Genomic DNA, 22461 nt, shown 5'->3' with positions numbered 1-22461 from the left:
CAGACTCAGACCAGCCAGTTAGCCCAACTGAATGTGGGATTCATGACCGTACGAACCAGGAGAGCCGGCCAGTGAGAGAAAGGTCGGATGACGGAGCACACCGCAGACAGGTGGAGACTAAAGAGTGTCTGGTCACCCTAACGGACGTTGATGGGAAGGCCAAAGCCCAAGGCCGAGAAACTGACCGCTGGGGGCGGGGGAGGCCTAACGTAAATATGATGCGGTATGACTACCGAAACAGACGGAGATGGTCCTCTCGACTTGTAGGGCAAGGTAACATGGGTGCCCAGTCTCGAGATCCCTGGGTGATGTCATGTGTTCAACCCCACAAGTTTGAACAGAGGGGGGAGGTATGTGGTGTAGTGACCACTAGGTCCGCTAGGGGGCGCTGTGTGGGTGTCCCAGGACGGGCCTACAGGCATATCCATTGTGGTAATGGGTATAGGATGCTGATTGACCGCTATGCATCCCATGGTAGGTGGCCTGGAGATGCAAGCTCGAGTATTGATCAGCAGAGGTACTGCTGACGTTTCTGTTACAATTTGTCAGGGAAGCCTGTGTGTGTGGATGTGTGTAATAGGACCTTTAGTGAGGTCATAGCCATGTGATCACCTGTGGGTGTGGGTATGGACCATATAAGGTACCTGAGGTCTGGTCACAAGAGAGAGCGCATGGATCTGATTGGGCCATGTGGAAGGTCCCGGCAGGCCTAGGTGGAGGAAGGTGGGCTACCTTCCTGAAGACCACGTGCTGAGGCTGCTGACCCGGTGAGGCCTATGTATGCTGGCTGTGTGTGAGGAGGTATAAGCCTCCTGTGTTTTGCTGAGGCTCCAGGACCGAGCCTGAAGTAATGGACTTTTTTTATGCTTTCTTTCGCCTGAGCTAAAGGCTATTCCTGTGTCTGGCTGCAGATAGAGCTCTGCCATGGACATTGCCCTGGCCTGTGTGTGAACAGGGCCTGAGGGGACACAGCCCAGCTAAGGATTGTTTATGTTGCTTGTGAAGGCTGGAAACCGTGTTTTTGTTACTGTGAGGATTATGGAGCAAATAAACCGAAAGGACTCATTTTAACTCTGAATGTGCCAGTGTTTACCTACAAGACCTGCAAAGTGGGTAATCCCCGTCCACTCACATGGTGGAACTCTACAGCTGTTACCGGGGCCCTGCTGCTCCTCACACTGTATAATCCCCATGAGCTGTTACCGGGGCCCTGCTGCTCCTCACACTGTATCATCCCTGTGCGCTGTTACCGGGGCCCTGCTGCTCCTCACACTGTATCATCCCTGTGCGCTGTTACCGGGGCCCTGCTGCTCCTCACACTGTATAATCCCCATGAGCTGTTACCGGGGCCCTGCTGCTCCTCCTCACACTGTATCATCCCTGTGCGCTGTTACCGGGGCCCTGCTGCTCCTCCTCACACTGTATCATCCCTGTGCGCTGTTACCGGGGCCCTGCTGCTCCTCCTCACACTGTATCATCCCTGTGCGCTGTTACCGGGGCCCTGCTGCTCCTCCTCACACTGTATCATCCCTGTGCGCTGTTACCGGGGTCTTGCTGCTCCTCACACTGTATCATCCCCATGAGCTGTTACCGGGGTCTTGCTCCTCCTCACACTGTATCATCCCCATGAGCTGTTACCGGGGCCCTGCTGCTCCTCACACTGTATCATCCCTGTGCGCTGTTACCGGGGCCCTGCTGCTCCTCACACTGTATCATTCCTGTGCGCTGTTACCGGGGCCCTGCTGCTCCTCACACTGTATCATCCCTGTGCGCTGTTACCGGGGCCCTGCTGCTCCTCACACTGTATCATTCCTGTGTGCTGTTACCGGGGTCTTGCTGCTCCTCACACTGTATCATCCCCATGAGCTGTTACCGGGGTCTTGCTCCTCCTCACACTGTATCATCCCCATGAGCTGTTACCGGGGCCCTGCTGCTCCTCACACAGTATCCATGAGTGCTATGTATAAGCTTAGTCAGACAAGTGTAATCGATTATCAAACCTGTACACAACGCTTCTTGCTGTGCAATCGGTTCGGTTACTGATTACTTCCGCCTGAACAAGAGAGTTCAACATTGCAGGAAACACTCTCGCGAGACTACAACATTTCCCATAACTCCCCGCGAGTTCTTCCTCCTCCCTCTTTCCGCCATACTGCAGACCCGGTGAGTGACTGTCTGTCTTGGGCCTGACTGAAATCCGCTTCTATCTCCGCCATCCCGGCCCGGACCGCCGCGGTTACGTGACCCCCGTGTAGTGGAGGAGCGGCGCTCTCGGTGGAGCTCGGTATGGGGGGCGGCAGGGCTGTGAGCGGCGCTCAGCTGGAACCTGAGCCGGGGCTTGTTCCTTGTCTCTCCCTCCATGGAGTGTGGAGGGGCCGGGGAAGCCTCGGGCTCAGGCTCTGTCCCGGCCTCTGTACAGCCGGGCGTTGGGGTCCCCGGGAGTGTGCAGGGGACAGTGGAGCCCCCCGGCCTCTGTGCTAGCCCCAGCTTGCCGTGCTGCATTGCGTGCTGGGGCTTGTAGTACCACAGTGGCTGAGGAGGCTGCTTCTATCTGTGATGGTTGTATGTGTAACCTGCGGCTTCTGTCCCTCGGGGGGGCGTCCTGTTATTGGGGCTTGGTGGTGGGGGGGGGCGTCCTGTTATTGGGGCTTGGTGGTGGGGGGGGGCGTCCTGTTATTGGGGCTTGGTGGGGGGGGGGCGTCCTGTTATTGGGGCTTGGTGGTGGGGGGGGGGCGTCCTGTTATTGGGGCTTGGTGGTGGGGGGGGGGCGTCCTGTTATTGGGGCTTGGTGGGGGGGGGGCGTCCTGTTATTGGGGCTTGGTGGTGGGGGGGGGGCGTCCTGTTATTGGGGCTTGGTGGTGGGGGGGGGGCGTCCTGTTATTGGGGCTTGGTGGTGGGGGGGGGGCGTCCTGTTATTGGGGCTTGGTGGTGGGGGGGGGGCGTCCTGTTATTGGGGCTTGGTGGTGGGGGGGGGGGGCGTCCTGTTATTGGGGCTTGGTGGTGGGGGGGGGGCGTCCTGTTATTGGGGCTTGGTGGTGGGGGGGGGGGCGTCCTGTTATTGGGGCTTGGTGGTGGGGGGGGGGGCGTCCTGTTATTGGGGCTTGGTGGTGGGGGGGGGGGGCGTCCTGTTATTGGGGCTTGGTGGTGGGGGGGGGGGCGTCCTGTTATTGGGGCTTGGTGGTGGGGGGGGGGGGCGTCCTGTTATTGGGGCTTGGTGGTGGGGGGGGGGGCGTCCTGTTATTGGGGCTTGGTGGTGGGGGGGGGGGGCGTCCTGTTATTGGGGCTTGGTGGTGGGGGGGGGGGCGTCCTGTTATTGGGGCTTGGTGGTGGGGGGGGGGGGCGTCCTGTTATTGGGGCTTGGTGGTGGGGGGGGGGGGCGTCCTGTTATTGGGGCTTGGTGGTGGGGGGGGGGGGCGTCCTGTTATTGGGGCTTGGTGGTGGGGGGGGGGGGCGTCCTGTTATTGGGGCTTGGTGGTGGGGGGGGGGGGCGTCCTGTTATTGGGGCTTGGTGGTGGGGGGGGGGGGCGTCCTGTTATTGGGGCTTGGTGGTGGGGGGGGGGGCGTCCTGTTATTGGGGCTTGGTGGTGGGGGGGGGGGCGTCCTGTTATTGGGGCTTGGTGGTGGGGGGGGGGGCGTCCTGTTATTGGGGCTTGGTGGTGGGGGGGGGGGCGTCCTGTTATTGGGGCTTATTGGCAGGGGCCGCCTGTTGCTCTGTCCTCCTCTGTTTTTCTACCTGCTCAGTGATGGCTGCATCCATCGTGGATCCTCTCACACTCATTCTCTGCGTTCTAGTCTATAGGTTATTGCTTAGATTTGCAATTACTGTCCCTTTAGAAGATGTCCCCCTTTTGCTGATTGTTGGGGGTCCGACCGCTGGCAGGATGGGTCATTGTTATCCCTGTTTCAGGGTGGCACAGCGTTTTGGTTGCCGACCTCCATTCATTCTCTGGATAAAGCCGAGCACAGGCCCATGGAGGTGGAGTGGAGACCCGCTGCTGCTCCGTTCTCACAGGGATAAGTGCCAACAAGCACCTGCTTGTCCTGGCACTCGGACCCCTGCAATCTGTCGGTACCTTTCCGCTGCCATGTGATTTCCCTTCACGCGACAACACACTTTATCTTGTTAAAAATCAATTTGAGGGGTTGGCATTGCCCATTGATCTGTGCCACTTTGCCCATCATGCCAGTAGAAGGCCAGATAAGATGTATTAATGGCTGGTACCCCTACTGCATAACACTTGGTGGCTAAAGCTTTTATGTGGTCACACTACGATGTAACTGAGCGATGGCGCGGCTAGCACAGTTATGTAATTACTAGTATTGTTAGGCTAAGTTCACACTAGATGTTTATGCAAATTTTCAGCTGCGTTTTTCAGTACCAGGAAAGTCTGAGACTTCAGAAATCTCATTCACACACACTGCTTTATTTTTTTGTCATCAGGATTTTGTGCTCTTCATGTTTTCTTCTAGCGTGCCAACACCCCTTTGAAGAACATGCTCTTTTTTTTCTGCAATGTCTCTCCTGCCAAGAGATCAGGTTTTGCTGCCGAAAATAAACACCTAGTGTGAACCTTGCTTTACTAAGTCGCCTCACAAGCAGCACTGTGAATACATATTGCGCTTGGTTCATGTTTTGGATGTCTGCCGGTGTCATTGCTTGTGGCCCCATTATCTAGTGGGCATTGATATTGGTGTATTGTCTGACTGCTCCCTTCTCTTCCAGGCACCATGGTGCGCATGAACGTGCTTGCTGATGCACTTAAAAGCATAAACAATGCAGAGAAGCGTGGCAAGCGCCAGGTTCTCATCAGGCCGTGCTCAAAAGTGATAGTGCGCTTTCTGACTGTGATGATGAAGCACGGTAAGAGCAGTCTCCCTCCTGCTCACGTCTTGCTCCCTGGTGCAGTGAGAAACCCTGACATTCACCTCCTGGTTGTCTATTACAGGTTACATTGGAGAATTTGAAATTATTGATGATCACCGGGCCGGAAAAATCGTCGTCAATCTCACAGGCAGACTGAACAAGGTGAGAACTCGAGTTTTAACTCTGACCCCTTGTATGGTAGAGTAATGGGGTTTGGGGTGTGAGGTTGTCATCAGTGATGAGCGACTGTGCTCTGTAGTGTTATCAGAGCATGCTCGGGTGCTAACCATAGTGTCTTCGGCGAGCTTGAAAACTATATTCGAGTCCCTGCAGCTGCATGTCTCACGGTTGTTCGACTGCCGCAACACATGCAGGGATTTGCCTGTTTGCTGGGCTATCCACTGCATGTATTGCCACTGACGATGAGCAGCGATATATGCAGCCGTGGGGACTCAAATGTATTTTTCGAGCATGCCAAAGTCACTCAGTTAACACACGAGCTTGATAACATTTTATCCAAGCATGTTTGCTCATTACTAGTTGTCGTTATTGCTTGACTTGTGCACTTTGTCAATATGGACTCGAGGTGGACAAGTTTTCATGAGCTGGAAGCCTTTGCTATTTGGAAACTCGGTTATGGTTATAGGGGTCCCAAGGTCATATTGAAATCAGGAGCAATTCCTCCAGGAACCCTGGAGAGTGACTGGAGGCCTCGGTGCAGCCATGTATAGCGTGGACGTCCATTCATTTGTAATGTGTAAATGGGCTGAAGTATCCACACGAGTTCAGCAGTCACATTGATGCTGGGGCTTCTCGAGAAGAGCAATGTTGACCCGGCTTGTATACTACCATGTAAGAACTAAGTGATTAACGCTCAGTAGTGATGATTAGAGGGGAGCTTGTGACTGCAATGTTGAGAATAATCCAAAATTGTTAGCATTTTTAGGATGTTTGCGAGACTCTGAATTATATAGATATGGCTTGCATTGTGTGATGTTCCAGAAATGTCCATCCCCCAAATGCCTGTACAATCCAATAGGACTGTCTGTGATAACATTATGGCAACTTGTATGTGACAGAGCTCAATGAACTCCCAAGTCCATCTACAGGCAAATATCAGCTGTTGTATGAACTCAGTCAGCAGACATCTAGAGTGCCCAATTCCACGGTAAATGCACATGTGTTATTAACCTCTTTACATCCTTGGAAGTATGGGTTACATACCTTGGGTATGGGTACATCCAAGGTCGTGTCCCTGTCTTTGCTGGCCCCGGCGCTCTCGCATCTTTCCTTGCACATGACATCTGATCAGCTGTCATGTGCCTCTAACGGCCACGGGTGAATCGTAGATCACTGGTAGCATCATTTAACAGATGCCGTCCGGAAGTGCTTCACAAATGCCGTCCATCTGTGCCCCTGTCACATGATCGCATTGTGCCGATCAGTTGTCATGACAGCAGGGGGATTTGCAGAAGACCCCCGCGTCGGTGGTTGTTAATCTCCTAGGAACGCCAACTCATGGCCAGCGTTCATATGAGATCTGGCTTTCAGCTACACATGGCAGGGCTGAAGTCCTGCTATGTGTAAACAGATGATCACTGTCCACTAGGAACTATTGAAGGAAGAGAAAACAAGTTCATGTCTCACTCAAAATAAAGCTATTAAAAAAAAATACACTTTTTTGTTTTTGGTATTATCGTGTTCAGAAATCTCCAATCTATCAAAATATAAAGTAAATTATTCCGGTCGGTAAATGATGTAACGAGAAAAACAAATCGAACTGCCAGAATTGCGCTTTTTTTGGCCGCTGCAATTTTGCAATAATACGCAACAATGGGTGATTAGAACATTGTTGCTACCCCAAAATGGTATCAATAAAAAGTCAGCTCAGCGTGCAAAAAATAAGCCATCACACAGCCTCAGATTTTATTTATTTTACTCACTTATATAGCGCCATTAATTGTACACCGCTCTACAGGAAACCCACCAGACACAGGGAGAACATATAAAATCTTTGCAGGTGTTTTAGGTGAGATTTGACCCCAGCACTGCAAAGCAACAGTGCCAACCACTGAGCAACCTCTCCCACAAAATGAAGATGCTTCTGGTCTCGGAAAATTACGCCATAATTTGCTTTTTTTTTTTTTTTTTTTTTTTTTTTTTTTTTTGCTCTTACAAATTTTGGACTTTTATCCTTCTCCACTTTAAATAAAAAAGAACCTAGACATGTTTGGTATCTGCGAACTCGTAATGACACGCAGGGTCATATTGCCAGGTCTGTTTTTAGCATTTAGTGACCATGGGTTATAAAAAAAAAAAAAAAAAAAAAAAAAACACTCCAAAGTAATTGCACTTCAACACACTTGGCATGTTTTCCCCATTTTCCAGTACATTATATGGTAAAGTCATTGCTTTCTTCAAAACTCCAACTCGTCCCACAAAAGACAAGCCTTTGTTCGGCTATATTGACTTAAAAATAACAAAAATTGATGGCTCTTGGAAGTAGGGGATAAAAAAAACAAAAGCGCAAAAAAAACCCGGGAAATTGCAAGGTGGTAAAGGGGTTAATGGAGAGAAAATAGGTGGCCACACACATGAGATGGAACATGTGACCTGACCAACTTTCTGGTGACGCCCCCCGACTTCCCCCATACACATGAGCTGTTTTTTTCCCGTAAGAGAGGAGACAGCCCCTTTCGGACAGCTCTGGTAGCGTCTTATCACCCCTGACAGCAAAACCATCAGCTGCTGAAGTTCCAACTCCGTGCTCCTTTTCTCCCACATGTCAGGGAGCAGGAGTCCCTCTATACACATCAGATATCTGAAAGAGATTGGACATGTGACACTCAACCATGTAAAAAGGAAAAAAAAAATCTTCGGCAGGCTTTATTGCAATCAAGCAAAATTACAGTGTGTTAACATGCGAAACACTACAAATCACTGACAACAGTCGTTTCACATCAAGCAGGCGCTTCTTCTTGGGACCAGATGCTACAGTGCTGTAATCTTACTTGCTTGGAATAAAGTCTGCTGAAGTGTCTTTCACATGGGTGAGTGCAGCATATTCATTCTTTCTTTTCATATTGGACTTTGATGTGTTCATGCACCTTCCTGAGCACACCTTAGTGTATGTAGGAGAATTTCTTTGGCTAAGTGCCAGTCCTAGCTTTTTCTACTTAAATGACCATTATTGGGCCAGTCCTGCTGAAATTCTTACACTAGTTGATGATCATCTAATGCTCATCTACTATAGGGACAAAGGATTGAGCCTTATGATAGCTCACTGATTCCTGACAGCATCCCACCCCTCTCATACATTAGATTGTGGCCGATTATGGCTATCTTGGAGTTTTTCTACTGCATATGGCCAGTTTTAAGGCTAGCAATGTGTTGGTGTCATGGTGGCTTTCTTTAGTTATAAACAGAAAGATTGAATAAACCAGCTCACCTGCCTTGGCTTAGTGGTGCGTGAAAGCACAAATTCGGTGTAGTTTCACGTCCAATAAAAAAATGTATTGGACATAAAAACAGAAAGTAACGTTCAAGCCGCACCAATGCTGAGGCAACGCGTTTCAAACTGAAGTAGTTCTTTTTCAAAGCTCAAAAAAAGAACTACTTCATTTCAAAACGCGTTGCCTCAGCATTGGTGCGGCTTGTCCACTACTTTCTGTTTTTATGTCCAATAAATTTTTCTAAAACTTTGGAAGCTGAATGAAAATTGTTTTTTTGTTTGGTTATGGTTGTGGGAAGACGTGTTTAGGCAGTTAAGTTTTCATGTATAAGTTCCACTTTTACTAAGTTCATCAATGAAAATGGGTAAGCTGTCGGCACATCCAGTGTGTATGTTGATGTCTCCACTGCCAGAGGAGCTGGATCTGCTGAGGGGGCTTTTTTGCTTTACTAGTCAACGCAATATGCATTCTCCACTGTCACTGCCAATCAAGCTGCTCAAAGCATCAGCCCAGGGGTGAGACCTTGTGCAGTGACTTGCATTACGTATTATCCTGCTCCTGAGCTGTAGTTTGTCCTGTGTTCGGCCATATGGTCTTGTGTATGTCCTCTAATATACTGTTTATATGTCATATTGGTATATAGCTGCCGGAGAATGAGCTGCTGCCTAATCTGGTGGAGAAAGTTTTTAAAAGGTTTGTCCACTACTAGGACAACCCCTTCTTGATCAATATGTTTGGCCCCTGTGCTGACGCTTTTCTCATGATGTCAGCACTCTCACTGTCGTCCCCAGGGCTCTTGTGCGGTTATGACGCTGACGCCCAATTAGCGCTGGCGTCTCTGTCCCCGCCATCGGACAAATCGAACATGAATAGGCATGTCCGGGTGGCAGCTGATCAGACTTCATGTTCTATTTGTCCAAAAGCTGTGACGCACTGATTTGGCGCCGAGATCATGTGTCATAACACCGCACAAGAACCTCGGGGAGAGCGAGTGCTGACACCGCAGGAACGGCGCCGACACGGGAGGGGGGTATAAGCTTTATTTTATCGGTGCCAAGTTTGGGGTATGAGAAGGAGTTGTCACTAGTAGTGGTCAACTTCAGGTCCAACATGACTGATTGTCCTTACTTCAGCTGCTACAATACACATTTGATAATGGATGGATCTGCTGGTATCTTGTATACACTCTTTATGTATTGAGATGATCGATCTTTGGCAGCCTGCTCAGATGACTAGCTCTTACATAGACCCATGTCAGAAATATTTTTGTGCTATGGCTGTGTTTTCATGAAGCTACCAAGGAACTCCGTATATTTTGTTCATGGCTACTATATGATTACTTTGGCTAGTAAACTCGAAGTTAAAGCAGATGTTTAACCCTTTGCACACTGTACGCAAGTCAGGGTTTGCATGTATAGGTCAAGCGCTGAAGCGGAGACCACTCCATATCTGGCAGATGTCAGCTGTGATTCGCAGCCAGCATCTGCCTCTAGTTGCATCGATTGTCGCTAGCATCGACCGCTGTTATGTAACTGGCTGTCAGTCCCTGGCAAGGCAATTTAAGTAGCCTGATTGTAGGTTTGTGTTGTGCACTTGTGGGCTCCATTGCCCCCCACTTTGTGTCCTCTCCCTTCCAGGCATGATAATGGGGGCACCATGGCAGCCAGAAGCTTTGCTGAAGTTCCCCTCGTCCTTATCCACCATCCTGGCCACAGGCTGAGTGTCCAAGGAAATATACTGCAACACTGTCATATAGTATAAGCGATTGGACAATCAAAAATACAATTGTGATCATTATGTTGTAAATAACGCAAAATGGTATTTAATAGGAAACCTCACCTGGAAATAAAACAATTCCTCCCACAGCTCAGGCAATGGAAAAATAAGTTATGAGTCTCAGAAATTGATAGGTTATTTTTACTGCACAATGAATTCTGAAAAAACAAAACCTGAAATTCAGTTGTGGAATTTTTTTTATTTTTATATTCACAATTTCACCACTTTTTTTTTTTTTTTTTTTTTTTTTTTTTTTAGCCTTCATATGGCTGATACTTTGAAAAATAAAAGTTACGGGTTTTTTAAAAGTAAAAAGCAAAAAAAAAAAAAAAAATCCAGTCCTGAAGGTGTTAAAGGGAATCTGTCACCCTTTTTTTGCACTATGAGCTGCTGGCATTGACATCAGGGGCTTATCTATAGCATTCTGTAATGCTGTAGATAAGCCCCCAATGTAACTTGAAAGATAAGAAAGCACATTAGATTACTCACCGGAGGGGGTGGTCAAGTCCGATGGGTGTCCGGTCCGACGCCTCCCATCTTCATACGATGCCGTCCTCCTCTCCCTTCCTGTAGTGGCTCCTGCGCAGGCGCACTGCTCTGCCCTGTTGATGGCAGAGCAGAGTCCTGCAGTGCATCGGGAGAGGTCTGGCACCTGCGCACTGCAGTATTCTGCTCTGCCCTCAAGCAGAGCAGTGCGCCTGCGCCGGAGCCACGACAGGAAGGGAAGAGGACGGCATCGTATGAAGATGGGAGGCACCGGACCGTGACACCCATCGGACCGCCCGCTCCGGTGAGTATAATCTAACTTGTTTTTCTTATCTTTCAGGTTACATCGGGGGCTTATCTACAACATTACAGAATGCTGTAGATAAGCCCCTGATGTCAATGCCGGCAGCTGATAGTCCAAAAAAAGGGGTGACAGATTCCCTTTAAGTCATGATATTTCCAACCCTCTGGATAAAAAGTGTAAGCGGCGGCCAAATGACTTGCGAGTTGCTAGCGTTCTGCTGTAGGGAGGTGAACGGCTATCTTGGAAAATTTTTTTTTTTTTTTTTTTTTTTTTTTTGCATTTTGATCCCCATTGCTGTGCAAGTTATTTTGGTACAACCATTTTAAGAGGACTCCCTGCATTTGCATATTACCCGATTTGTTGTCAATTTAGGAGAATGAGAGTACAGTCCTATATATGATTTGTTAACTAACATGACTTTCTTCTGGCAATTTCCAGTGTGGCGTGATCAGCCCCAGATTTGATGTGCAGTTGAAGGATTTGGAGAAGTGGCAGAATAACCTTCTGCCTTCACGTCAGTTTGGGTAAGACGTGCTTTTATTTTTTATTGGTGACTCCCCCCCCCCCCCCCCCCCCCCCCGTGTACGCATGTAGCCTCCCTATGATGACCTATTGCTTATAATAAGGTTTCTCCAGTGCCTTAACAATAATGACCTGTATTTAGCATTGGCAGCCAGTATTACATGGGTGGAGGCCCCACAAGTGGTTGTAATAGTTTCCATTGCTCGCAGGAGGCCATGTGGCAGGGGTGCTGAGAATTTATGAATAGGCCTGAGAGGTAATACCCCACTACAAACGCTACCCAAAAGTATGGTGGGGTGCTGTATGACTTAAAACAATGATATGAGGCTATGACTAGAGTTGAGTGACTTTGGTCGGATCGGGTTTCATGAAGCAAAATTTGTTTCAGATGAAACTGATCCGACTAGGACAAAAAAAAGTCGGAGTTTCGTCCGAAACCCGACCCCAATGCAAGTCAATGGGGAATAAAAGTCAGCATTGAGTGGATGAATGTCATCCGCTCAATGCCGACTTTTATTCCCCATTGACTTGTATTGGGGTTGGGTTTCGGACGAAACCCTGACTTTTTTTTGCCCTAGTTGGACCAGTTTCATCTGAAACAAATTTGTTTCATGAAACCCGATCTGACCGAAGTCGCTCAACTCTAGCTATGACATTTGGGGTGCTGAGTATGACCACCCCCGTTATGTGACACCTCGATCTTAAAGACCGGGGGGGGGGTGCTTCAGTTCTTTGCTCAAAAACTACGCAGCTGTGTTTCGAGGATTATGAGCCAAATCCCCCGAAGTAGAAAAAAAATTGAAGGAATTTTATTTTTCTACTCCTTTTGTAAAAGACCTATCCAGGTAGAAATACTGATATACTATGCATTGTAAGAATGTTGTATGACCGATTTGTTGGTGTAATTTTTATTTATTTTTTTTGCTAGTTTGTAAAGCTCTAATACTTGTAGATCTTCACATACAGATATATTTTTTTAATCTTTTTCTATTATATAGAAACTGATTTAGCATAGTGACTTCATTTAGCTGTAATCTATTGAATGTTTGTATTTTGACGTGGCTACATTTTGGCTATAAAATAATTTATTTATATAGCACCTAGCATTTCCGCAGCACTTTACAGTTAAGCGGGGACATGTAGAGGCAATAAGACCTCCCATAGTTCACCAGTAACCAGAGGAGTGCGGGCCCGGCCTGCAAGCTGACTGCAGACGGCTGAATCCTGATAGTGTGTGGTTTGCACACTGTAAGGATTCAAACCTCTGTAGTCACATTTTCAGAAGCCCAAATAAGGCCTATAATACTTGGACAGCTTGTATCGGGTGTTTTTTTTTTTTTTTTTTTTTTTTCCCTCCAACATCATATTCTGTTATGATCCATGTGGTCCAGTAGAACAGCAGAGCATCTGAGACTAATCTGACAATGTGTACTTTTGAAGCAGAGGGGCTGCATCTAAAAATCACCAGTTAACAAAAGTACCCTAATCCAAAAGGTCCTGACATTCTTGCAAACTGTGGGCTGAACTTCCATGTTGAGATCCATGGCTGCTTGATCTCTGCACTAACCCAGAAGTTACGAAGACGTTATTGAACAGTAATTGCGGTTAGTTAGGATACATTTTAGGTCAGTACAAAGGGCAAGATCTCACGTTCACTGCAAGAGCGATGGTGGATTGTTGTGGGTACCCATTCTGTTTTGCATGCTAGGCCTCCACAACCTGGAGAATTGGGCTAGACTTTTGCTAGAAATTTGGGCCCTTTGGCAGGTTTGGGGGGCATTAGGGTAGCTTCTGGCCACTCTTGTTAACTGCTGACTCGTCTAAATATCACCAATGTGGCCTGCCCACTCCTTTATTAAATAAATAGCCCTAGATCAGTGATGGCTGGTATTCCAGCTCTTGGGGTACGTTCCCACGGTCAGTAATCGGCAGCGCTTTGGATGCAGCACATGTCCTGTCCCTCCAAAGCGCTGCTGGCTTTTGAACACAGGTGATTCTGCATGTGTTCGTTGAACCGTGCGGAGTCACAGTGTCCAATACATTGTGCGGGGACATTTATCTTGCTGACACGCCACGGTCTGGAGAGACGCCGCCTGTCCGTCTCTGCAGGGACTCTGCGGGTTCCGGTGCACGCATATTGGGCATGGGATTTCTTCAAATGCCATCCACTATACTGTAACATCTGGACACTGCTGGTTGGATGCTGCGGATGTACGCAGCGTTCAACCGGCAGAGTTTACTGACCGTGGGAACATACCCTTAAGGACCAGTTGTACGACAGCAGATCTGTAAACTTTTACCGATTTGGTGGTCGTTTGACTACCTGTTTACACAGGAAGACCAAAACAAACTATGCACACTGAGTAAAGTAATAGATCGCTCAGTGCCTCTAGTCCTGTTAACAGCAGATGATGCACTGCCGAATACTGTGATCTTTTATACTTCACACAAGATCATTTTGCCTGATGAACAAGTTTTGCTCGTTTATCAGGTAATCGTCAGCCTGTTTACATGACAAGGATAATCTTGACATCTATTTATTTTAACCATGCTCGTTCACAATTATCTTGCTATGTAAATGTCTCTCTACACCTTATGTTTGTCATTAGAGATGAGCGAATTTGTTTGGATTTTGGCCCCGAATCTGATTTTGATTTATTCAGGCCATATTCGAACACTATTCGGCCCGAATGTATGTCTTATGTTTGGTTCTGAACATATCCGGTAATTTTACTCCCATTGACTCTAATGACATTGGGCTGTGTTTGATGAATATTCCAAAAACTATATTTGAGTACGATTGTATTTGGAACCGAATCCGAACAAATTCACTCCCCTCCATTGTCATATGCGATTCCGTCGCTACAGCTTCTGTTATGCCATGGTTTATACAAATACTCTTCTGCTACAGAATGTCTTGTTATAACCCAGGTTTAAATGGTTTTACCTTTGTTGCCATGTCATATAAACCTAGACTGTTTAATTTTGCAGGTACATTGTGCTTACCACTTCAGCTGGCATCATGGACCACGAAGAAGCGAGGCGAAAACACACGGGAGGCAAAATCCTGGGATTCTTTTTCTAAATGTATAAAACAGGCAGGAAAATAAACTGTTATCAAAATCCTTGTCTCTTGTGCTTCATACGTGTTCGGCAATGCGGTGATGTACGTGTTTGCGAAAGGCTCTCTAGGTGGGGGCCGGAACCTGCACCTTTTTTTTGCATTAGTAACACTTTGCTGGTTTGATCAATGTGTTGACAGGAGCCTTGGCATTCATGATCTTCATCTTTTATTCCATATGCTTTGTTCCTTGAAAGAACTTCTGTGATTGACATTTCTTTTGCCCATTGCTTCAACCAAATGAATATCTGTAGGATGCAATGGAGCTGTCCTTTCTTACAATGTATTTGAAGAATTGAGGAGGGTTCGATCGCTCCACAATGGATGGAATCTGGTGACGACGTAAATGTCCCAACAGGAGAAGTGATGGTGAAAAACAAAGGAAAACATTTATTCTTTTAGGGCTCTGAATGCAGTGTTCAACAGGGCTCAACAGCTCCTATGTCAAGTAGCAGAGAAACTTAATTCTGTAATGCAGTTATGTTGTTTCTTGAAGGTGCAGCCTCTGCCAAGGAAGCAGGATGCTGATTGAGGTGGCGGCAGTGCATGCCTGCAGTCAAACGAGACACCACTGGGGGATGCACATACTTTACGGCTATGTACTGGAGTGGGATTCATGCCATCGCAGTAGAGGACAGGCTGTCTTGTCGGCATGCGACCAAATTCCCTTACCTGTACATAGCCTGCATGGCTGGTTAGTAATCTCCTATATGTATACTTCTGTTACTGGGTTATAGGCTACTCCTGATGACTATGTGGAAACCCCCTAAGCTATGCACAGGGGGAATGTATACTTCATGGTCTGTTCATGATGGGTATTGGGTCTACTATGAAATAATGAAATCCTTTAACGTCATTGCCTTAAGTGACCTCTATTTGGAGAACGCCAAAAAGTTGTTTTCCCAAGTGAAAGAAGAACCTAATATCCTTAGAACTAATCTTTGTAAGGCATGCCAAAGTTGTCGATGTTTGTTATCTATAACCGATAGCTTAAGTTTGAACTCTGTTGGGTATTTTTATGACCCATTGACCTAAGGGGCTGATTTCAGACATACACTCCAACTGAGGATAAGAGTGGACTCAAAAGAAGGCTACGGTTAGGAGGATTCATAACTGGCTCAGTAATTGTACTCGCGTGATGATAAATGGTTGCATATCCAATTAGAAAAGTGTTTCACATGGGGTACCGCAAGGCTCTGTCCTGGCTCCAGTGGTGTTCAACATTTTTATAAATGATCTAGGTAAAGGAACTGACGTTAAACTAATCAAGATTGCAGATGATGCAAAGCTATTAGTGATGAGCGGGTATACTCGTTGCTCGGGTGTCCTCCAAGTATTTTGGCGTGCGCTGAGATTTAGTTTTCGGCGTCTCATCTGCATGATTTGCGACTTGCAGCCAGGCTGAATACATGTGTGGAATGCCTGTTTGTTAGGGAATCTCCACATGTATTCAGCCTGTCTGCAAGTCGCAAATCATGCATATGAGACGCCGAAAAGGAAATCTCCGAGCACGCCAAAATACTCGGAGACCACCCGAGCAACGAGTATACTCGCTCATCACTAATAGCAAACACTGGAGAAGACCCAGAGGATCTTGATAAGCTTGAACAATGGGACTAATAGAATGGTATTTAAACAGGGAGAAATGGAAGATTCTACATCTGGGCAAAAAATGAAAATTACATCTATAGAATGGGAGGAATAGAACTAAGCAACAGCACGTGAGAAAGACGGGTATACTAACAGATTAGACTGAACATGAGTCAACAGTGTGATGCAGCAGCAAACACAGTTCTAGGCTATATTAAGAGAAACTTAGAGTCTAGAGCACAAGAAGTAATTACCCCCCTCTACTCCTCCTCTGGTCAGGCTTAATCTGGAATACTGTGTCCAGTTCTGGGCACCACATGTTATAAAAGACATTGAAAAACTGGACCAAGTTCAGAGAAGAGCTACTAGGATGGTGAGCGGACTTCAAAGTATTTCCTACAAGGAACAGTTAAAGGATCTGGGAATGTTTAGGTTCAAAAAGGAAGTCTAAGAGGAGACTTAATAGCTTTGTACAAATATCTGAGGGGCTGAGACAGTGTAGAGGGATCATCAGTATTCTCATTTGCACATAGAAACGAGAAGCAAAGGGATTACATTGAAAGGGAGAAGATACAGATTAGATATTAGAAAAAACTTTGACAGGGTGATCAATGAGTGGAACAGGCTGCCAAGAGGTGGTGAGTTCTCCTTCAATGGAAGTCTTCAGGGGCTGGACAGACATCCGTCTGAGATGGTTTAGTGCAGGGTTCCCCCAACTCCAGTCCTCAAGGCCCACCAACAGGTCATGTTTTCAGGGTTTCCCTTTGTATTGTACAGGTGATGCAATTATCACCTGGGCAATACTAAGGAAATCCTGAAAACATGACCTGTTGGTGGGCCTTGAGGACTGGAGTTGGGGAACCCTGGTTTAGTGAATCCTGCATTGAGCATCGTTTGGACACTCTTCCTTCACGGTTGGTGAAGGAATCTAGGAATTCCAAAATGCGTTTTTTTGGTCCTTTGCTCATCCCGTACTCTTACTAGCACCACGTGGCTGCAGGCGTCACGTACATAAAGACGTCTTGGAATTTCCCCCCCCCACTGGATACACGGGTACCTCCGAACGCGATCTACTGTGCGTCAGTCACCGGCTGGGACAGCGCTCCTGAAGACTATTTTGTGAAGCTGCACTCCCAGCCGATAAGCCGCCTCTGCCATCCATTTGGCCCTCCACGGCTTTATTTCATCTGGACCTCCTCTTAAGCCTTTGACAGGCATTTACCACAGGTAACATAGCCTTCATTCACACACTCTGGGGAACACGTAACACTTACATTGCCATATTCCTATTGAACTTAGTGATTTTATATTAACCCTTGAAAGCACTCCTCACGTTACCCACTGGTATTCTTTATTTCTTAGCATCCACCTGTGCACGTACAGCTGTAACTTGCATTTATAAAGACCATAGAACTTTGCTGCAAGCACAAATAACCCATATATGCAGGTAATCTACTTTTTTTTCCTGAATGTGCTATACTTTTATGTATCCGGACTCATGGCTCAAGTAATAATACTAATAATTCTATGGGGTTCTGGTTCAAGTGCAGTTCTGGTACCCGAATTGAACTTTGGAACGCCGTTCGGTCAAACCCAGAACATCCATGTGCCCGCTCGTCCCTAATGGAGAACCAAAATTCGGTGGTGGACCGGGAGGAGGTGCCGGTATTTCCACTCCATATGTCTCCTGCAGTCAACATAAAAGTTATACAGATTATCAAATGTCCCTTAGGAAAACCCTTTTTCCAAAACTATAACAAGATTGCTTTAATCGGTGCCTTAGTGTTAAAAAAAAACAAAACAAAACTGGTCACTAGGGTGACCGGATCTCATATGGGGGGAAAAAATGTCAGAATCTTGTTCGTCTGGACCCCACAAAACGATTCCCCTTTCCAGATATTGAGAGAGCCAAAATTTGAGCTCGATCAAACGACGTTAACCCGTGCCGCTCGTCGCTCAAAGTTTGAAAAAATCCAAATTGAGGTATTTTAAGATTTAGGTATTTTGCATAGTCTGTTAGACTATAAAGAATGTGACAACATTGCAGAAATAGCCCTGACCAAATTTTCGAACCATTTGTGGCATTTGAATGCAGAGTTGGTGGGATTATCGTTTTTTGACCCCACCATTACAGACAATGAAAAGTTGTTAATGGCTAATAAATTGCTCAGTAGCACAGATGAACCATCAGAGCACGCTAACCTACATGAGTTGATAATTTTACATAGTTATCTAATCTATTCTAGAGCTTTTGTTAAAGTAGTTTTTGAAACGTCAGAATATAATGCTCGGCATTTGCTTACAACTTGCAGGACATATTGCTTTTGTTCTTCATCTTTTGTCAGAAGGTCATTAAAGTCGGTTACTTCCTACCTCTTTTAATTTTTCTTTCCTAACTTTTGGATTTACAACCCTAGCGTGCTCTGATGGTTCATCTGTGCTACTGAGCAATTTATTAGCCATTAACAACTTTTCATTGTCTGTAATGGTGGGATCAAAAAACGATAATCCCACCAACTCTGCATTCAAATACCACAAATGGTTCAAAATTTGTTCAGGGCTATTTCTGCAATGTTGTTGTCACATTCTTTATAGTCTAACAGACTATGCAAAATACCTAAATCTTAAAATACCCCAATTTGGATTTTTTCACACTTTGAGCGACGAGCGGCACGGGTTAACGTCGTTTGATCAAGCTCAAATTTTGGCTATCTCAATATCTGGAAAGGGGAATCGTTTTGTGGGGTCCAGACGGACAAAATTCCGACATCGATTTTTTGCGGTCACCCTACTGGTCACTCAGAAATTTTCCAAGGTCTTGGCTGCGTGATGTCCCTTGCTTCTGAGCGCTTCCCCTCCTTGTGTCCTTTTGGTCTGGCTGGAAGTCGAGACAAGGTGATGAGATATAGAAGGATTTCTGTGCTACAATTGTTGCTTTTCCCACTAACTTGGTGCTGGATGGTCTCTATATGGGGGTCTATAGCATTTGTATCGTTGTTGCATCTATTTGTAAATGTTTAAAGAAATGTTAACATCCTGCTGGTTTTACAAACTTTGATGGTTTTATTGTATTATACCCTGAAGCTATTAGTTCAATATAATAGGCGGGACAGTGGCTCAGTGGATAGCACTGCAGCCTTGCAGTACTGGGGTCCTGGGAACAAATCCCACCAAGGACAACACCTGCAAGGAGTTTGTATGTTCTCACTGTGTTTGTGTGGGTTCCCTCCGGGTTCTCAGTTTTCCTCCCACACTACAAACACAGACAGACAGGGTTTACATTGCGACCCCCTAATGAGGACAGTGATAATGTCTGTACAGCGCTGTGGAATATGATGACGCTATACAAGTTTAGCAGTTTAAAGAAAAAAAAATGCTTTGGTGTAATAACAAGGAAGATGAAAAGGTGAAAAACGGAAAAAGAATTAAAAATTTCCCCACCAACAGATGGCAGTAGCGTGCTGCATTTGAAAACATACAAGATTTTATAGGTATCCGGTAAAAATAGATAATAGCGCAAGAGTTCACAACATTTTGTCATTTTATACCTTACGTAAACAAGCAGTGGGGACATTCTGGTAACAACTAATTGTATATTAGTATATATCTTTATCAACGATTTAGATAAAGGAATTGAGGGTAAACTGATTAAATTTGCTGATGACACAAAGCTAGGAGGGATAGCTAATACTAGAGAAGAGAGAGCGAGGATTCAAAAAGATAAACTGGAGCACTGGGCAGCAACTAACAAGGGTTTTTAACAGGGAAAAATGCAAAGTACTACATCTGGGCAATAAAAATGAAAAAAGCAATATACAGAATGGGAGGAATAGGGCTAAGCAACAGCACATGTGAAAAAGACTTGGGTATACTAATAGATCACAGACTGAGGCCGGTTTCACATTAGCGCTTTTTAAGCGCACGCACGGCCGGGGGTAGCTCCGCCCCCGAGCCGGCTCTCTGCCCGGCGTGCCCGCCCCTTGCTTATAGCGCCGCCTCCTAGCGGACAGCGGCGCCTGCGATCGGCGCACCCTATCTTTAGCATAGGGTGCGCAGATCGTGCACAGGCCGTGCGCTAGTTGCGCTTTGACCTGCGCTGCGCACTTCTGACGGTGCGCCGTGCGCGCCAAAATTCGATTTTGGCGCGCACGGCGCACCGTCAAAAGTGCGCAGCGCAGGTCAAAGCGCAACTAGCGCACGGCCTGCGCACGATCTGCGCACCCTCTGCTAAAGATAGGGTGCGCCGATCGCAGGCGCCGCTGTCCGCTAGGAGGCGGCGCTATAAGCAAGGGGCGGGCACGCCGGGCAGAGAGCCGGCTCGGGGGCGGAGCTACCCCCGGCCGTGCGTGCGCTTAAAAAGCGCTAATGTGAAACCGGCCTATATATGAGTCAACAGTGTGATGCAGCAGCAAAAAGCAAATGCAATTCTAGGATGTATTAACAGAAGCATACAGTCTAGATCACGTGAAGTCATTATTGCCCTCTACTCCTCTTTGGTCAGACCTCATCTGGAATACTGTGTCCAGTTTTGGGCGCCACATTTTAAAAAAGACGTCAGCAAACTGGAGCAAGTTCAGAAAAGAGCGACCAGAATGGTGACTGGTCTGCAAACCCTGTCTTATGAGGAAAGGTTACAGAATTTGGGAATGTTTAGCTTGCAGAAGAGAAGACTGAGAGGAGACTTAACAGCTGTCTACAAATATCTCAAGGGCTGTCACATTGTAGAAGGATCATCTTTATTCTCATTTGCACAAGGAAAGACTAGAAGCAATGGGATGAAACTGAATGGGAGGAGACACAGATTAGATATTAGAAAAAACTTTTTGACAGAGTGATCAATGAGTGGAACAGGCTGCCACAAGAAGTGGTGAGTTCTCCTTCAATAGAAGTCTTCAGACAGAAGCTGGACAGATATCTGTCTGGGATGATTTAGCGAATCGTGCTTTGAGCAGGGGGTTGGGCCAGATGGCCCAGGAGGTCCCTTCCAACTCTACGATTCCATGATTCTATGATTCTATTGGTCACCCGATGTATAGGTTAGAAAAAAAGGGTCAGGTCGATAACGTTCAACCTTTCTCCATCAATTTATACCTTCTTTGTCATTTATCATAACGTGCAAACTTCCCAAGTCTTTTCTTACTAATTAGTTGACGGAAGTAAAAACTTTGTCGGCTGAGAACGTCTGCAAATAAAAGATTAACATTCACTTAGGGAAAGAGATAATTTACATAACATGATATGTTAATTGCATGCAAAAGATCCCTGTACAGCTAAATAGTTAGGGTACTGTTACACTTAGCGATGCACCAGCGATCCCGACAACGATATGGATCGCTGGTGCATCGCTAAGTGGTCGCTAGTGAGCTGCCACACAGGCAGATCTCACCAGCGACATAGCAGGGGGTCGGGGGTCGCTACTTACCTGTCAGACGAGGCGATCCTGATGTCCTCCCGCCCGCGTCCATGCGTCACTCGTCGGTGCCGCAGGAAGCGCCCGACGAGAAATGGTCCAGGATGTTCTTGTGCGACCAGCGATGAGCAGCAGGGGAGCCGGTCAGAGGTATCAGACATAGCGATATCGCTAGCAAAATCGCTGCTACGTCACAAAATCGGTGATGTTGCAGCGATATTGCTAGCGATATCGCTATGTGTAATGGGGGCTTTAGAGGTTTCCACTACTTTATCACTGAAGACTTGGGAGAGGTATTCAATGTCTGATCGGTTGGTGTACAACCTCCAGCACCCCCGCCGATAAGCTGTTCTCTGTGTCTGCGGCCATCGGGCGGAACAACTCAATTGTGGAGCTACTTCGTCTTTCTGATAGTGGACGTGGCAGGGTACTACTCCCGCCTGCTATTCACATCAATAGGAGGAGGATGTGCAGTACCCTTCCGTGGCCACTATTAGACGGAGCTTCCCCACCATTAAGTAGTGGCGGCCGACACTGAGAACACCTGATCTGCGGGGGGTGACGGGTGTTGGACCTCGACCGATCAGACATTGAAGACCTAACTTAAGGACAGGCCATCAATGATAAAGTAGTGGAAAAACTCTTTGTAACTTTTTCTGATCTCACCTACATGGCAGTGAAAAAAAGAAGCATACAGACAGTACAGCATTGCTCAAATGAAGCATAAGCAAACATATCTAGATTTTCCTCAGTGCTCTTCCTTCTAAGATGGAGCAAGAAGATCTTGGAAGAGGTGGCCAGGTGTCTGGCCATAAAACCGGCGGAGTTCCTCCAATACGAGCACATATTAGTCACAGTCATTGTGCTAACTGGGATGTGACTGGCATTGTAATTTGCTCTATTTATCAAGCACACCTTTTATGATTCTTTGCTATC

The 22461-nt window shown here is 46.7% G+C and overlaps 1 protein-coding gene across 2 annotated transcripts; it reads left to right on the top strand.

Moving 5' to 3' along the window:
• The first annotated feature begins 2024 nt into the window (after positions 1–2024).
• Positions 2025–14527, top strand: RPS15A (ribosomal protein S15a). 2 transcript variants are annotated; one of them, XM_073542936.1, is made up of 5 exons: positions 2025–2163; positions 4724–4861; positions 4947–5026; positions 11321–11406; positions 14396–14527. In XM_073542936.1, the coding sequence occupies exons 2-5, from the start codon at positions 4729–4731 to the stop codon at positions 14487–14489; spliced, it is 393 nt and encodes a 130-aa protein (XP_073399037.1). In that variant the 5' UTR covers positions 2025–2163; positions 4724–4728; the 3' UTR covers positions 14490–14527. The 2 variants fall into 2 exon arrangements, with proteins under 2 accessions (XP_073399037.1, XP_073399038.1); XM_073542937.1 differs by having other exon boundaries at positions 2162–2284.
• The last annotated feature ends 7934 nt before the right edge of the window (positions 14528–22461 follow it).

The sequence above is a fragment of the Dendrobates tinctorius genome, unplaced genomic scaffold (assembly GCF_039654945.1).
Source record: "Dendrobates tinctorius isolate UK_male_01 unplaced genomic scaffold, ASM3965494v1 ptg000129l, whole genome shotgun sequence".
In the NCBI taxonomy this organism is placed as follows: domain Eukaryota; kingdom Metazoa; phylum Chordata; class Amphibia; order Anura; family Dendrobatidae; genus Dendrobates; species Dendrobates tinctorius.
The sequence above is the reverse complement of the archived record's forward strand: the minus strand, read 5'-3'. Positions and strand labels throughout refer to the sequence as shown.

Coding starts and splice junctions, on each gene's coding strand:
- RPS15A (XM_073542936.1), top strand. CDS start 4,729: ATGGTGCGCATGAACGTGCTTGCTGATGCACTTAAAAGCATAAACAAT. Junction 4,862..4,946: donor GACTGTGATGATGAAGCACG/GTAAGAGCAGTC, acceptor TGTCTATTACAG/GTTACATTGGAGAATTTGAA. Junction 11,407..14,395: donor CTGCCTTCACGTCAGTTTGG/GTAAGACGTGCT, acceptor TTAATTTTGCAG/GTACATTGTGCTTACCACTT.